This window comes from Callionymus lyra, chromosome 5 (assembly GCF_982586985.1).
Source record: "Callionymus lyra chromosome 5, fCalLyr1.hap1.1, whole genome shotgun sequence".
Lineage (NCBI taxonomy): Eukaryota > Metazoa > Chordata > Actinopteri > Syngnathiformes > Callionymidae > Callionymus > Callionymus lyra.
This window is the reverse complement of record NC_141822.1, coordinates 3,677,596-3,693,713: the sequence shown is the minus strand read 5'-3', so window position 1 is coordinate 3,693,713 and position 16,118 is coordinate 3,677,596. Positions and strand designations below refer to the sequence as shown.

Below are 16,118 nucleotides of genomic sequence, written 5' to 3'. Positions count from 1 at the left end.
GTCTTCTGGTGTCAGCTGTGGTGGAGAGAAGCTAACATGAAGCTAACATGTCTTCTGGTGTCAGCTGTGGTGGAGAGAAGCTAACATGTCTTCAGGTGTCAGCTGTGGTGGAGAAAAGCTAACATGTCTTCTGGTTTCAGCTGTGGTGGAGAGAAGCTAACATGTCTTCTGGTGTCATCTGTGGTGGAGATAAGCTAACATGAAGCTAACATGTCTTCTGGTGTCAGCTGTGGTGTAGAGAAGCTAACATGTCTTCTGATGTCAGCTGTGGTGGAGAGAAGCTAACATGTCTTCAGGTGTCAGCTGTGGTGGAGAAAAGCTAACATGTCTTCTGGTTTCAGCTGTGGTGGAGAGAAGCTAACATGTCTTCTGGTGTCATCTGTGGTGGAGAGAAGCTAACATGAAGCTAACATGTCTTCTGGTGTCAGCTGTGGTGTAGAGAAGCTAACATGTCTTCTGATGTCAGCTGTGGTGGAGAGAAGCTAACATGTCTTCAGGTGTCAGCTGTGGTGGAGAAAAGCTAACTTGTCTTCTGGTTTCAGCTGTGGTGGAGAGAAGCTAACATGTCTTCTGGTGTCATCTGTGTTGGAGAGAAGCTAGCATGAATCTAACATGTCTTCTGGTGTCAGCTGTGGTGGAGAGAAGCTAACATGTCTTCTGGTGTCAGCTGTGGTGGAGAGAAGCTAACATGTCTTCTGGTGTCAGCTGTGGTGTAGAGAAGCTAACATTTCTTCTGGTGTCAGCTGTGGTGGAGAGAAGCTAACATGTCTTCTGGTGTCATCTGTGGTGGAGAGAAGCTAGCATGAATCTAACATGTCTTCTGGTGTCAGCTGTGGTGGAGAGAAGCTAACATGTCTTCTGGTGTCAGCTGTGGTGGAGAGAAGCTAACATGTCTTCTGGTGTCAGCTGTGGTGGAGAGAAGCTAACATGAAGCTAACATGTCTTCTGGTGTCAGCTGTGGTGGAGAGAAGCTAACATGAAGCTAACATGTCTTCTGGTGTCATCTGTGGTGGAGAGAAGCTAACATGTCTTCTGGTGTCATCTGTGGTGGAGAGAAGCTAACATGTCTTCTGGTGTCAGCTGTGGTGGAGAGAAGCTAACATGAAGCTAACATGTCTTCTGGTGTCATCTGTGGTGGAGAGAATGTAACATGTCTTCTGGTATCAGCTGTGGTGGAGAGAATGTAACATGTCTTCTGGTATCAGCTGTGGTGGAGAGAAGCTAACATGAATCTAACATGTCTTCTGGTGTCATCTGTGGTGTAGAGAAGCTAGCATGAATCTAACATGTCTTCTGGTGTTAGCTGTGGTGTACAGAATCTAACATGTCTTCTGGTGTCAGCTGTGGTGTAGAGAAGCTAGCATGAATCTAACATGTCTTCTGGTGTCAGCTGTGGTGGAGAGAATCTAACATGTCTTCTGGTGTCAGCTGTGGTGTAGAGAATCTAACATGTCTTCTGGTGTCAGCTGTGGTGTAGAGAAGCTAACATGTCTTCTGGTGTCAGCTGTGGTGTAGAGAAGCTAACATGAAGCTAACATGTCTTCTGGTGTCAGCTGTGGTGGAGAGAAGCTAACATGAAGCGAACATGTCTTCTGGTGTCAGCTGTGGTGTAGAGAATCTAACATGTCTTCTGGTGTCAGCTGTGGTGTAGAGAAGCTAGCATGAATCTAACATGTCTTCTGGTGTCAGCTGTGGTGGAGAGAATCTAACATGTCTTCTGGTGTCAGCTGTGGTGTAGAGAATCTAGCATGTCTTCTGGTGTCAGCTGTGGTGTAGAGAAGCTAACATGTCTTCTGGTGTCAGCTGTGGTGGAGAGAATCTAACATGTCTTCTGGTGTCAGCTGTGGTGTAGAGAATGTAACATGTCTTCTGGTGTCAGCTGTGGTGGAGAGAAGCTAACATGTCTTCTGGTATCAGCTGTGGTGTAGAGAAGCTAGCATGAATCTAACATGTCTTCTGGTGTCAGCTGTGGTGGAGAGAATCTAACATGTCTTCTGGTGTCAGCTGTGGTGTAGAGAAGCTAACATGAAGCTAACATGTCTTCTGGTATCAGCTGTGGTGGAGAGAAGCTAACATGAAGCTAACATGTCTTCTGGTGTCAGCTGTGGTGGAGAGAAGCTAACATGAAGCTAACATGTCTCCTGGTGTCAACTGTGGTGGAGAGAAGCTAACATGTCTTCTGGTGTCATCTGTGGTGGAGAGAAGCTAACATGAATCTAACATGTATTCTGGTGTCAGCTGTGGTGTAGAGAAGCTAACATGAAGCTAACATGTCTTCTGGTGTCAGCTGTGGTGTAGAGAATCTAACATGTCTTCTAGTGTCAGCTGTAGTGGAGAGAAGCTAACATGTCTTCTGGTGTCATCTGTGGTGGAGAGAATCTAACATGAATCTAACATGTCTTCTGGTGTCAGCTGTGGTGGAGAGAAGCTAACATGTCTTCTGGTGTCATCTGTGGTGGAGAGAAGCTAAAATGAATCTAACATGTATTCTGGTGTCAGCTGTGGTGTAGAGAAGCTAACATGAAGCTAACATGTCTTCTGGTGTCAGCTGTGGTGTAGAGAATCTAACATGTCTTCTAGTGTCAGCTGTAGTGGAGAGAAGCTAACATGTCTTCTGGTGTCATCTGTGGTGGAGAGAATCTAACATGAATCTAACATGTCTTCTGGTGTCAGCTGTGGTGGAGAGAAGCTAACATGTCTTCTGGTGTCATCTGTGGTGGAGAGAAGCTAACATGAAGCTAACATTTCTTCTGGTGTCAGCTGTGGTGGAGAGAAGCTAACATGAAGCTAACATGTCTTCTGGTGTCAGCTGTGGTGGAGAGAAGCTAACATGTCTTCTGGTGTCATCTGTGGTGGAGAGAAGCTAACATGAAGCTAACATGTCTTCTGGTGTCATCTGTGGTGGAGAGAAGCTAACATGAATCTAACATGTCTTCTGGTGTCAGCTGTGGTGGAGAGAAGCTAACATGAATCTAACATGTCTTCTGGTGTCAGCTGTGGTGGAGAGAAGCTAACATGAATCTAACATGTCTTCTGGTGTCATCTGTGGTGGAGAGAAGCTAACATGAATCTAACATGTCTTCTGGTGTCAGCTGTGGTGGAGAGAAGCTAACATGTCTTCTGGTGTCATCTGTGGTGGAGAGAAGCTAACATGAATCTAACATGTCTTCTGGTGTCATCTGTGGTGGAGAGAATCTAACATGTCTTCTGGTGTCAGCTGTGGTGGAGAGAATCTAACATGTCTTCTGGTGTCAGCTGTGGTGGAGAGAAGCTAACATGTCTTCTGGTGTCATCTGTGGTGGAGAGAATCTAACATGTCTTCTGGTGTCAGCTGTGGTCGAGGCCTGCGTTCTCCACGGGTTGAGGCGACGGATCGCGGGTCTTCTGTGCAGCAACAAGGTCGCGGCTCTCTTCATGAAGGTCGCCAAGACCTTCTCTCCGGCCGAGCAGCTGTGCCAGAAGGTCCAGGAGCTGGAGCAGCTGGTGGAGAACAGGTGAGACGTGGACACATCAGTAGAAACTCAACGTTCGCCTCCATTTCCTTCTGGTTTCCGCAGCAAACAGAACAACTCGTCGCTGAGCAACGATCGCAGCCGTCAGGCCAAGTTAGGGAACCTTCCTCCTCAGGCGCTCAGACACCTGTGGGTCCGAACGGCTCTGATGGAGAAACTTCTGGACAAGATCGTCTTGTACTTGGTGGAGAACAGCAGGTGTGTCGTTAATGTATAGATGATATTATTTCATTTATGTTACCATGACGATGAAGTATACAAGTGTCACCATGTGATGCTTTAACTTTGAATTATTTATTGAAATTATGTTTGTTTTTTTAAGGAATTAAATCATTTATTTTTAACAATTGAATTCAATCATTTCTATATTAAAATGTATTTTTTTTATATAATTTAATTGAAAAAATTAAATATTTTAAGAATTAATATTTTTAATTTTAATTGAGAATTCTCAAAAATAAATGTCTTATATTCAATATTTTTCACGATAGTCTTTTCAATTCAATATATAAATGTTGGTATAATACTGAAACCAGACAATATCAACAGAGCACCGAGCTACGTGATCAAACTTTCAGCTAATCGTTCAACAAAATTGATTTTCTAAAATGTTTTTTTTTAATTATTGAAATTACGATATCAAACTTAAACATACCTTATTTTAGCATAGCATGGCAAAAGATAGCATAGCATAACGTAGCATAGCATAGCATAAAACAGCATCTCATTGCATAGCAAAACATAGCATAGCAAAACATAGCATAGCATTAAAAAACATAACATAGCATAGCATAGCATAGCAAAAAACATAACATAGCATAGCATAGTATAGCATAGTATAGCAAAAACATAGCATAGCATAGTATAGCAAAAACATAACATAGCATAGTATAGCATAGCATAGCATAGTATAGCAAAAACATAGCATAGCATAGTATAGCAAAAACATAACATAGCATAGCATAGTATAGAAAAAACATAGCATAGCATAGTATAGCAAAAACATAACATAGCATAGCATAGTATAGAAAAAACATAGCATAGCATAGTATAGCAAAAACATAACATAGCATAGCATAGCATAGTATAGCAAAAACATAGCATAGCATAGTATAGCAAAAACATAACATAGCATAGCATAGCATAGTATAGCAAAAACATAGCATAGCATAGTATAGCAAAAACATAACATAGCATGGCATTGTATAGAAAAACATAGCATAGCATAGTATAGCAAAAACATAACATAGCATAGCATAGCATAGTATAGCAAAAACATAGCATAGCATAGTATAGCAAAAACATAACATAGCATAGCATAGCATAGTATAGCAAAAACATAGCATAGCATAGCAGACAAAAAAAATATTGAATTCAATGTTTGGAAAAAAGATGATAAAACAACATCAATAATTCAATATTCTGATTCCACTGATATTCTTTCTTGTAAATCCCATCCGTCGTCTCCGCCTCAGTTGTTGAAGTTACGATGTTTGTTCATCTTCGTAAAACAATGTGTATTTTTGTCAACTCAGCTCGTTCTACGAGAGGGAAGCCATGCTGTTGGATCCTGTGGACGGACCCATCCTCGCGTCTCTACTGGGTACAGATCCTTCCACTCGTGTCAGAAGAAAGACATTCAATGCTTTTTATTTTCAGTCACGATCGAACCAAATATAAACCTTAGGACAGAACGTACGTCGAAGAAGAAGAAGCTCATGTTGAACATGTTGGTGCTTCAGACCATTATGTATTTGATAGAACATTGACATGTGTTGATAACAGATGTTGGTGTGAATTCATTATTTCTAGATTCATTTCTTTTTTCTCAACATCATTTTAAAGTTGCAATTTTCTTTAAATCACTAACATTTTTACTTTTTGTTTGGTTAATAATTTGTGGAGCTCAAGAAAAAAAACCTTTGTGTTCATCAGTCTCTTAAACTTAAAATGTTGTTTTGTGTCATCACAATATTTTAAATGTTTGAAGTTTGGATTTTTGTTTAATTCTAATGTTGTTTATTATATTTTTTATTTATTTAAATAATTACATTTAATACGTTTTATGTTGAAAGGTGGAATATTTTTTTTAATTCATAAATTTAAAATTTGTAATATTTTATAAATTAATGCATTTTTACTTTCTCATAGAGTTTGATATTGAACATTATATTATTTATATTGAATTTAGAAAGTTGATGTTTGAATAAATTAAATTAGAATATCAAAGTCTGTGTAAAAAAACCCGGTAAAACTCAATTATTAAAGAAAAGAAAACCATAGAAATACAAATAATTGTGTTATTTGTTATATGAAATGTAATGCTTTAAACAAAAAACAACACAAACATATACATATTAAAATGATAAAACTAAAATTTCAGAATATTCATATAAAATGGTAAATAATTTAACATTTTAAACAGTTTTTTAAAAGCACAATAATTGGTCTTAATATTCAAGTTCAGTGTGTTTTGTTGATATTATTGTGAAGAGATCATTGTTACAAAGTTATTAAAAACGTTCAATATCAAAAGCAAACTTGTCTCCAACATGTCGTCCAAACCGTGTTCTAGTCGGACCTTGTGCGCTGGAGTACACTAGAGTCAAGACTGCAGACCACTACTGGACCGATCCCTCCGCCGACGAGCTGGTGCAGCGACATCGCATCCACAGCGGCCACTGTCGGCAGGACTCGCCCTCCAGACGACCGGCGCTGGTAAAGAAAACAAGAAACGCTTCTATGAAAACAAAACGACTCCTGGTTCTGTCTTCTCATCAGATCCAGAAGAGACAGTCCAGCGGCAGCATGGACGACCGTCCGCTGACCTGGGCCAGAGAGTACGTGGAGTCCTTGCACCAGAACTCAAGAGCCACCTTGTTGTTCGGCAAGAACAACGTCCTGGTGCAGCCGGTAGGTTTCTCTCTTCAGGCCTCAGTGTTGAGTCGTAAGTTTAAATAAATACATCCAGATAATAACAATTGTTGTTAAAATGAACCCCACGATAAACAAGAGACCAGTTTACTCTGAATATACGTCGAGATCATTGTGTAGTCAAGCCTAACTCGTGTTGCCAGAGGGACGACATGGAGGGTACCATACCCGTCTCCGTAGTATTATACCTCGAGTCTCAGTAGTATTACTTTGTAAGGCTCCCTATTATTATACCTCGAGTCTCAGTAGTATTACTTTGTAAGGGTCCGTAGTATTATACCTCGAGTCTCAGTAGTATTACTTTGTAAGGCTCCCTAGTATTATACCTCGAGTATCAGTAGTATTACTTTGTAAGGCTCCGTAGTATTATTCCTCGAGTCTCAGTAATATTACTTTGTAAGGGTCCGTCGTATTATTCCTCGAGTCTCAGTAGTATTACTTTGTAAGGCTCCGTCGTATTATTCCTCCAGTCTCAGTAGTATTACTTTGTAAGGCTCCGTCGTATTATTCCTCAAGTCTCAGTAGTATTACTTTGTAAGGGTCTGTAGTATTATACCTCGAGTCTCAGTAGTATTACTTTGTAAGGCTCCGTAGTATTATTCCTCAAGTCTCAGTAGTATTACTTTTTAAGGCTCCCTAGTATTATACCTCGAGTCTCAGTAGTATTACTTTGTAAGGGTCCATAGTATTATTCCTCGAGTCTCAGTAGTATTACTTTATTAGGGTCCGTAGTATTATTCCTCGAGTCTCAGTAGTGTTACTTTGTAAGAGTCCCTAGTATTATTCCTCGAGTCTCAGTAGTAATACTTTGTAAGAGTCCCTAGTATTATTCCTCTAGTCTCAGTAGTATTACTCTGTAAGGCTCCCTAGTATTATTCCTCGAGTCTCAGTAGTATTACTTTGTCAGGGTCCGTAGTATTATTCCTCGAGTCTATGTAGTATTACTTTGTAAGGCTCCCTAGTATTATACCTCGAATCTCAGTAGTATTTCTTTGTAAGGGTCCATAGTATTATTCCTCGAGTCTCAGTAGTATTACTCTGTAAGGCTCCCTAGTATTATACCTCAAGTCTCAGTAGTATTACTTTGCAAGGGTCCGTAGTATTATTCCTCGAGTCTCAGTAGTATTACTCTGTAAGCCTCCCTAGTATTATTCCTCGAGTCTCAGTAGTATTTCTTTGTTAGGGTCCGTAGTATTATTCCTCGAGTCTCAGTAGTATTACTTTGTAAGGCTCCGTAGTATTATTCCTCGAGTCTCAGTAGTATTACTTTGTAAGGGTCTGTAGTATTATACCTCGAGTCTCAGTATTATTACTTTGTAAGGCTCCGTAGTATTATTCCTCAAGTCTCAGTAGTATTACTATGTAAGGGTCCGTAGTATTATACCTCGAGTCTCAGTAGTATTTCTTTGTTAGGGTCCGTAGTATTATTCCTCGAGTCTCAGTAGTATTACTTTGTAAGGCTCCGTAGTATTATTCCTCGAGTCTCAGTAGTATTACTTTGTAAGGCTCCGTAGTATTATTCCTCGAGTCTCAGTAGTATTACTTTGTAAGGGTCCGTAGTATTATTCCTCTAGTCTCAGTAGTATTACTCTGTAAGGCTCCCTAGTATTATTCCTGGGGTCTCAGTAGTATTACTCTGTAAGGCTCCCTAGTATTATTCCTGGGGTCTCAGTAGTAATACTCCTCGATACTGTGTTGCCAGAGGGACGACATGGAGGCCATCCCAGGATACCTGTCTCTGCATCAGACCGCCGACCTCATGACGCTCAAGTGGACTCCTAACCAGCTGATGAACGGAAACGTGGGCGAGCTGGACTCCGAGAGAAGGTTGACAAGAGTCCATTAAGGGGGACTTGTTGTGTAAACACCTGCTGACAGACTCTCCCTGCAGTGTTTACTGGGACTACGCCATGACCATCCGTCTGGAGGAGATTGTGTACCTGCACTGTCACCAACAAGGTACTAGTGTGTAGAAGTATTTCATGAGAGTTTATTTGAACATTTCAAAAGTTGAAACTTTTAGTTATTTATTGAAATGTTGTTGTTTTTTTTTTCAAGCATTTATTTCATTTTTTAAATAAGTAAAATAAATTGATTATTTGGTTATATTGGTTATTTTTTACATTATATTTTTATTATGACATTTTGAATAGTAAAAATACATTCTATGCTATACAATGCTATGCTATGTTTTGCTACGCTATGCTATGAATAAGGTATGTTAAAGTTTGATATTCTAATTTCAATAATTCAAAAAAACTTTTGAATCTATTTTGTTTTATTTTTAAGGTTTTTAATAACACGTACAGTACAGCACAATTTAAAGGTTTACTTATTGTTCGGAATAATTGAATTAGTATTTTCAAAATAAATTACTTTCGTACACATAGAGTTTGATGTTCAAATTCCAGTTTGATCAGTTTCTCTGTGATCTGTTGGTTTTGTCTTGTGACTCGATTACAACATTTATATATTGAATTTAAAAGACTATCGTTTAAAAATATTGATTTTAGAAAATTCTTGTTTGAGTTATTTAAATAGGAGCCTCAAAAAAAATGTATTCATTAAAAAATATTTGAAAATCCAAAATTAAATTATATTCAATATTCAAATTAATTAAAAATTCAATTATAAAAAAGGGAACCTTTGAATAAACAAATTATTGAATTAAATTATTCAAATAAAAAATTTAATTAAATGCTTAAAAAAAACAACAACAAGTCATTTGAAACATTTGAAATGTTAAGTTCAATCGTTGAATATTCCGACACTTATTTACTACTACCTTACCTTACCTTACCTTACCTTACCTTACATTACTTCTAATTTGATTATTACTTATAAAGTGAGAACACTGAGTGAGCAGATGTTTCCACAGTCACCAGTGGGGGGACGGTGGTTCTGGTGAGCCAGGATGGAATCCAGAGACCTCCTCTGCACTTCCCCAAAGGTGGTCACCTGCTCCAGTTCCTGACCTGCCTGGAGACCGGGCTGCTCCCTCACGGGCAGCTGGACCCCCCACTGTGGAACCAGCGAGGGAAGGTCTGAGCGACTCGTTGAACAATCGTTCGTCTGACGGTCGATAATCGTCTTTTCTGCATTTGGTTTGCAGGGAAAAGTTTTCCCCAAGTTGAGGAAGAGAAGTCCTCACGGGTCATGTGACTCTGTGTCGGACAAAGAGGACGAGGAAGCCACGGATTACGTGTTTCGGATCCTGTTTCCTGGCAATCAGATGGAGTTAAGTAAGTTCTCTCAACACCTGCTGCCATTTTCTTCTGCTCAACCTTTGAGGCTGAACAAGATCTCTGCTGGACGCCTCCCTTGGCTCCTCCCCATCACCTCGATGTAGAGTCCTGAAGCAGTAGTATTACTCTGTAGTATTGTTTCGCAGGTCTCTGTAGTATTACTCCGTGAGTCACCTAAGCATTACTCCGCGTGTCTCCATAGTATTAATCCACAAGTCTCTGTAGTATTACTCCGCGAGTCACGTAAGTATTACTCCACAAGTCTCTCTAGTATTACTCCACGAGTCTCAGTAGTATTACTCCACGAGTCTCCGTAGTATTACTCCACCAGTCACGTAAGTATTACTCCACAAGTCTCTCTAGTATTACTCCACGAGTCTCAGTAGTATTACTCCACGAGTCTCCGTAGTATTACTCCACGAGTCACGTAAGTATTACTCCACAAGTCTCTCTAGTATTACTCCACGAGTCTCAGTAGTATTACTCCACGAGTCTCCGTAGTATTACTCCGTGAGTCTCCATAGTATTTCTCCATGAGTCTCCATAGTATTACTCTGCGAGTCACCTAAGTATTACTCCGCGTGTCTCTGTAGTATTACTCTACGAGTCTCCGTAGTATTACTCCACGAGTCTCCATAGTTTTACAATGTGAGTCTCCATAGTATTACTCCAAGAGTCTCCATAGTATTACTCCGCAAGTCACCTTAGTATTACTCTACGAGCCTCTGTAGTATCACTCCGCGAGTCTCCGTAGTATTTCTCCATGAGTTTCTATAGTATTACTCCGCAAGTCTATGTAGTATTACTCTTTAAGACTTTTAAGTATTACTAAGCAAGACCGTGTTGTATTACTCTGTGAGGCTCCATAATATTACTCCAAAAGGCTTTGTTTTTATTATGACTCTGTGATTCTCTGTAGTATTACTTTATAAGTCTCTGTACTATTACCCCACAAGGCTTTGTAGTATTATTCTTTGAGTCGCCGTAGTAATACTCTGCAAGGTTTTAGTATTGGTCCGCAAGTCTCCGTAGTATTACTAGGCGAGGCGCCATAGTATTACTCTGCTTATTGCTAGTAATAATCCTGTGCGTCTAATGGTAAAAAAAAACGACGTTATGCTAATGAACCAGTATTTGTCAGTCCAAGATACTGCACCTGGACACACCTGGACTCACCTGGACACAGCATTGTTATGACTCTTGTGATCATGTGACCAGTGGCTCTGGAGCTGATGGACCAGAGCATCAACATGTGGCAGCCCACCCCCAGGAAGTCCTCGTGCTCCTCGTGCTCGCAGAACGGCTCGTCGGACGGATCTCTGCCCAACGGATGCAACCAGGAGAGGTACGTGAGCCGCGGCTCCTTGTTCTTCAGCATCTTCAGGACCTTTGTTGTGGACCAGGGCTCCGTTGAAGCTGCTCTGCGACACCATGAAGTACCAGATCATCTCCAGGGCCTTCTACGGATGTGAGTCCGACTCCCTGCTCGTGTCTCCGTGGCGATGATAACGACTGTTCTGATTGGACCCCTCAGGGCTGGCCTACTGCCGGCACCTGTCCACGGTCCGCACGCACCTGTCGGCTCTGGTCAACACCACCATCGTGGACCCGGATGTTCCGTGCGACGCTCGCGGAGGTTTGTCTCCGGAGGTTTGGAGCAGGTTCTTGAAGGACAGCAGCGTGAGTGACATCCATCACTGTCAGGGGCTTCAGAGTTATGACTGATAACTTTGAGTGATTCCATTTAAAGCAAACAATTAAATTGCATTTGAAACATTTCGTTCTATAATTTCATATAAGGTTGAATTTGTTTTGAGAGTCATTTAATTTAGAAAATAATATAAATATAATACTTTCAGATGAATCAATTATTTTTCATACAAATTACAATAATTAAAAATTATGTTGAAATTATTTTTTTAAGCATTGAAATATGTTTTTTTAAATACTTTAATTCAATAATTTGTATTTTTAAAGCTTGAATTCTTTTTTACACAGAGTTTGATATTTTAATTCCAACAGTTCAAAAACATATTTTTTAAATTCAAGCTTGTTTTAAATCTTTTAAATTCAATAAAGAAAATTCAATATATTGTCACCAGACAAAACCAAAAGAGTTGAATTTAAAATACCACGAATTACCAAAATAATTGAATTCTGATCATTTATTTTCAAACTATTTTAGATACAGTATCAAACTACACGTGAAATATTTTGACATATTTTGAAAAACTAGCCATATTTAATTAAAATGTTTTTTTAAATGAAATGTTTGAAAAACAAAAATGTCAACAGTTGAAGAGTTAAATAAGTATTACTCCATGAGTCTCTGTAGTATAACTCTGTGAGTCTCTGTATTATTTCTCTGCGAGTCATCTTAGTATTATTACGCGAGTATATGTAGTATTACTCCACAATGGTTTGTAGTATTATTCCTCTAGTCTCAGTAGTTTTACTCTGCGGGTCTATGTAGTTTTACTCCGGAAGGCTTTGTAGTATTATTCCTCGAGTCTCAGTAGTATTACTCTATAAGGCTTTGTAGTATTACTAAGCAAGATTGTGTCGTATTACTCTGTGAGGTTACATAATATTAAAGCAAAGGGATTTGTTTTTATTATTTCTCTGTAAGTCTCTGTAGTAGTACTACACAAGTAATATTATTCCTCCAGTGGTATTATGCTGAGAGCCTCTGTAGTATTACTTTATAAGTCTCTAGTGTATTACCCCACAAGGCTTTGTAGTATTATTCTTTGTGTTGCTGTAGTATTACTCTGTAAGGCTGTAGTACTGCTTTGCAAGTCTCAGTAGTATTACTCGGCAAGGCGCCATAGTAATACTCTGCTTATTAAAAAAATATTTTTGAAAAACTCGCCTTATTTAATTGAATTATTTCAAAAATGAAATGCTTGAAAAACTAAACTGTCAACATTTGAAGAGTAAACTCAACGAAGTACAATATTCTGATGTCACTGATGTACGTCTAGAGTTGTCGGTTCAAATCTCATCGTCGTCCTCAGGCCTTCGAGGAGAGCGAGATACACAGGCTGGTGTATTTCGGCGGCGTGGCGCCGTCCCTGCGTAAGGAGGTCTGGCCCTTCCTGTTGGGCCACTACAAGTTCACCATGAGCCAGAAGAGCCGCCTGGAGGTATTTCTTGGACGCCGTCGCCACTGCTTTGAATCTGTCACGACTCTTGGATCCGCCGCAGACGGACGAGCGGATGCACGCCACCTACCAGCTGAACATGAAGCAGTGGCGAGGGTGCGAGGCCATCGTCCGGCAGCGGGAGCGAGAGAAACACGCCGAGGCGTTGGCCCGGTGCTCGTCGGGGACCAGCGTGGAGCGAGGACCGGTGACCCGAGACTCCACCATCAGCACCGACGTGAGAAACACTCGTTCTTACGTTGGTCGTAATTGGTTGGAATGAAGCTGGACTCACTGGTGACAGTTGCTGAGAGGAGATCATTGAACAAACTACTGTCCATCATGGATGATGACAGTCATCCTCTGAACACTGTCATCAGTGAGCAGAGAAGCAGAATGAGTGCACGAATGCTCCTACCCAGGTGCAACACTAATAGACTCAGGGACTCATTCATCCCACGGGCTATTAAGTTGTACAATTCTGAGTTCGGGGGCAGGAGTGGAGTGAGAGTATCTGGATGTTCTGTTCTATGTTAGTCTTTGTATCCTTTGTCTTTGTTGTTTTTCTTTGCGCTATGTTCTTTGTCTTTATCTTTATACTTAGATTGTGTCATCTTGTTCTTCCTCTTATGTTCTTTTCTTATTTTATTTTTTATGTATTATTTTTTATTGTTTATGAAAAATTGCTGGCTACTGGAAAAAAAACAATTTCCCGAAAGAGACCTCCTGAGGGATCAATAAAGTTTTACCTACCTACCTACCTACCTACATCGCAAAACAACGCCGCTCATGAAGTGCAACAACTCTCAACAACGCTCTTAGTAGCGGTGACCTGAAATGAACCTGATACGCCCCGGCTTTGCCGCCCAGCCGACCAATCATAGCCGTTGATCTTGACTGTAGATTCCTACTCAAAACACAGAGAAGCAGACCCTGAATTATTTGACACTTTTCACACACATTCAATTTCAGTGAGACGTCGACGGTGCGTTCAAGAACGTTTTTATTTAGAAACCAAACGTGAAAACACTGTATAACTGAAAACTAATAACCTCAATGCAAAAATGACTATTATTTATTTAGTCATTTATTATATTTAACACTTTGAGTTTGTGTGGTTTAGTTTTGTTTCTTCTTTTAAACAGTTTTGTTACATTTTACTGATGTTATTTCATAGGTTTCCGTGATCGATAGGAACAAAACGTTTCGTATTAAGTCTCTGTAGAATAACTCGCGAGTCTCTGTATTATTTCTACGTGAGTCTCGGTAGTATTACTCCGCAAGGCTTTGTAGTATTATTACTCGAGTCTCAGTCGTATTACTCTATAAGGCTTTGTAGTATTACTAAGCAAGATTGTGTTGTATTACTCTGTGAGGCTACATAATATTAAAGCAAAAGGCATTTTTTTATTATTACTCTGTGAGTCTCTGTAGTATTACTACACAAGTAATATTATTCCTCTAGTCTCAGTAGGATTATGCTGAGAGGCTCCGTAGTATTACTCCGTGAGCCTCTGTAGTATTACTTAGTATTATTCTTTGAGTCGACGTAGCAGACAGAGACTCGTGGAGTAATACTACAGAGACTCCCAAAGTAATACTAAGGAGACACACGGAGTAATATTACATAGACTCGTGGAGTAATACTACAGAGACTCCTGGAGTAATACTAAGGAGACACGCGGAGTAATACTACGGGGACTCGCGGAGTAATACTACAGAGACTCCTGGAGTAATACTAAGGAGACACGCGGAGTAATACTACTGAGACTAGAGGAATAATACTACAGAGACCTGAGTAATAATACTACTGACCTTTGAGGTTTTAAAGGCTGTGACATGATTCATGTTTCAGCTCCAGATCCAGTTTGAAACCCTTCTTGAAATGTGACGACGAAAATGATGGTATTCATGCTATAGTTATAATCAGGGAGTAGTTAAGTTGTGCGCTAACGGCTAAATGCTAAATGCTAAAAATCCTCTCGGTCCAGACACACAGCAGCTCGTTGAAGTTATCTTGAGTCGAAGAAGATCTTTGTCAACATCGACCATGTTTTAAAACATTTTTTTATAATGAATTGCATTTTTCTTTCTCTCTTTTCTGTAGTCGTCTCTCAGCAGCAACTCCCAGAGTGACTCCAGCTCTGCTCAGGTAAGCTAAACACACGTCCTCTCCATATGCTAACACTATTTGAAGGTCCATCTTTGGGTGCTCAGGTCTACAAGTTACTGTATATCCCAGTTTATTAATGTATCGACGCCTCAACTCATCCTGTTGTTCATGCGATAACCATGATATAAAAATATACAGCAAATGTTGTAACTTTGACAGTTTTGTCATTTTGTGTCAGCAAAAAATAATAATCAAAATACACTTTAGACATCAACTAGTATCAACTCTGGTGTCATTAAATATCTACTAGTATCAACTCTGGTGTCATTAAACATCAACTAGTATCAACTCTGGTGTCATTAAACATCAACTAGTATCAACTCTGGTGTCATTAAACATCAACTAGTATCAACTCTGGTGTCATTAAACATCAACTAGTATCAACTCTGGTGTCATTAAACATCTACTAGTATCAACTCTGGTGTCATTAAACATCAACTAGTATCAACTCTGGTGTCATTAAACATCAACTAGTAACAACTCTGGTGTCATTAAACATCAACTAGTATCAACTCTGGTGCCATTAAACATCAACTAGTAACAACTCTGGTGTCATTAAACATCAACTAGTAACAACTCTGGTGTCATTAAACATCGACTAGTATCAACTCTGGTGTCATTAAACATCAACTAGTAACAACTCTGGTGTCATTAAACATCGACTAGTATCAACTCTGGTGTCATTAAACATCAACTAGTAACAACTCTGGTGTCATTAAACATCGACTAGTATCAACTCTGGTGTCATTAAACATCAACTAGTATCAACTCTGGTGTCATTAAACATCAACTAGTATCAACTCTGGTGTCATTAAACATCTACTAGTATCAACTCTGGTGTCATTAAACATCAACTAGTATCAACTCTGGTGTCATTAAACATCAACTAGTATCAACTCTGGTGTCATTAAACATCAACTAGTATCAACTCTGGTGTCATGTAGTGAATGTTCTTCAAGACGCAGTAACTTCTCATCATGACCATGTTTTAAACGTATTACTTTATAAAGTTGCTCTGAAATCTGGACGAACGAGAGGTTACGAGAGTCCATTATGACGTAATAATGGCTTCACTCCTCCAGCTGTAATCTTTTCATCGTTGTGTTGTGAA

At 39.6% G+C, this 16,118-nt stretch overlaps 1 protein-coding gene across 1 annotated transcript in view; it reads left to right on the top strand.

Annotated features, from left to right (window-relative positions):
- The window catches only part of sgsm1b (small G protein signaling modulator 1b), a 39,812-nt gene that overhangs the window by 16,132 nt on the left and 7,562 nt on the right, over positions 1-16,118 (top strand). The window contains exons 4-18 of the mRNA XM_087790530.1: positions 3,332-3,494; positions 3,558-3,710; positions 5,048-5,115; positions 6,088-6,230; positions 6,294-6,425; positions 8,149-8,273; positions 8,338-8,405; positions 9,325-9,488; positions 9,559-9,688; positions 10,910-11,036; positions 11,095-11,159; positions 11,226-11,371; positions 12,709-12,837; positions 12,899-13,072; positions 14,942-14,986. Coding sequence (XP_087646656.1) covers positions 3,332-3,494; positions 3,558-3,710; positions 5,048-5,115; positions 6,088-6,230; positions 6,294-6,425; positions 8,149-8,273; positions 8,338-8,405; positions 9,325-9,488; positions 9,559-9,688; positions 10,910-11,036; positions 11,095-11,159; positions 11,226-11,371; positions 12,709-12,837; positions 12,899-13,072; positions 14,942-14,986 — 1,832 coding nt within the window. The remainder of the gene's footprint in view (positions 1-3,331; positions 3,495-3,557; positions 3,711-5,047; positions 5,116-6,087; positions 6,231-6,293; positions 6,426-8,148; positions 8,274-8,337; positions 8,406-9,324; positions 9,489-9,558; positions 9,689-10,909; positions 11,037-11,094; positions 11,160-11,225; positions 11,372-12,708; positions 12,838-12,898; positions 13,073-14,941; positions 14,987-16,118) is intronic.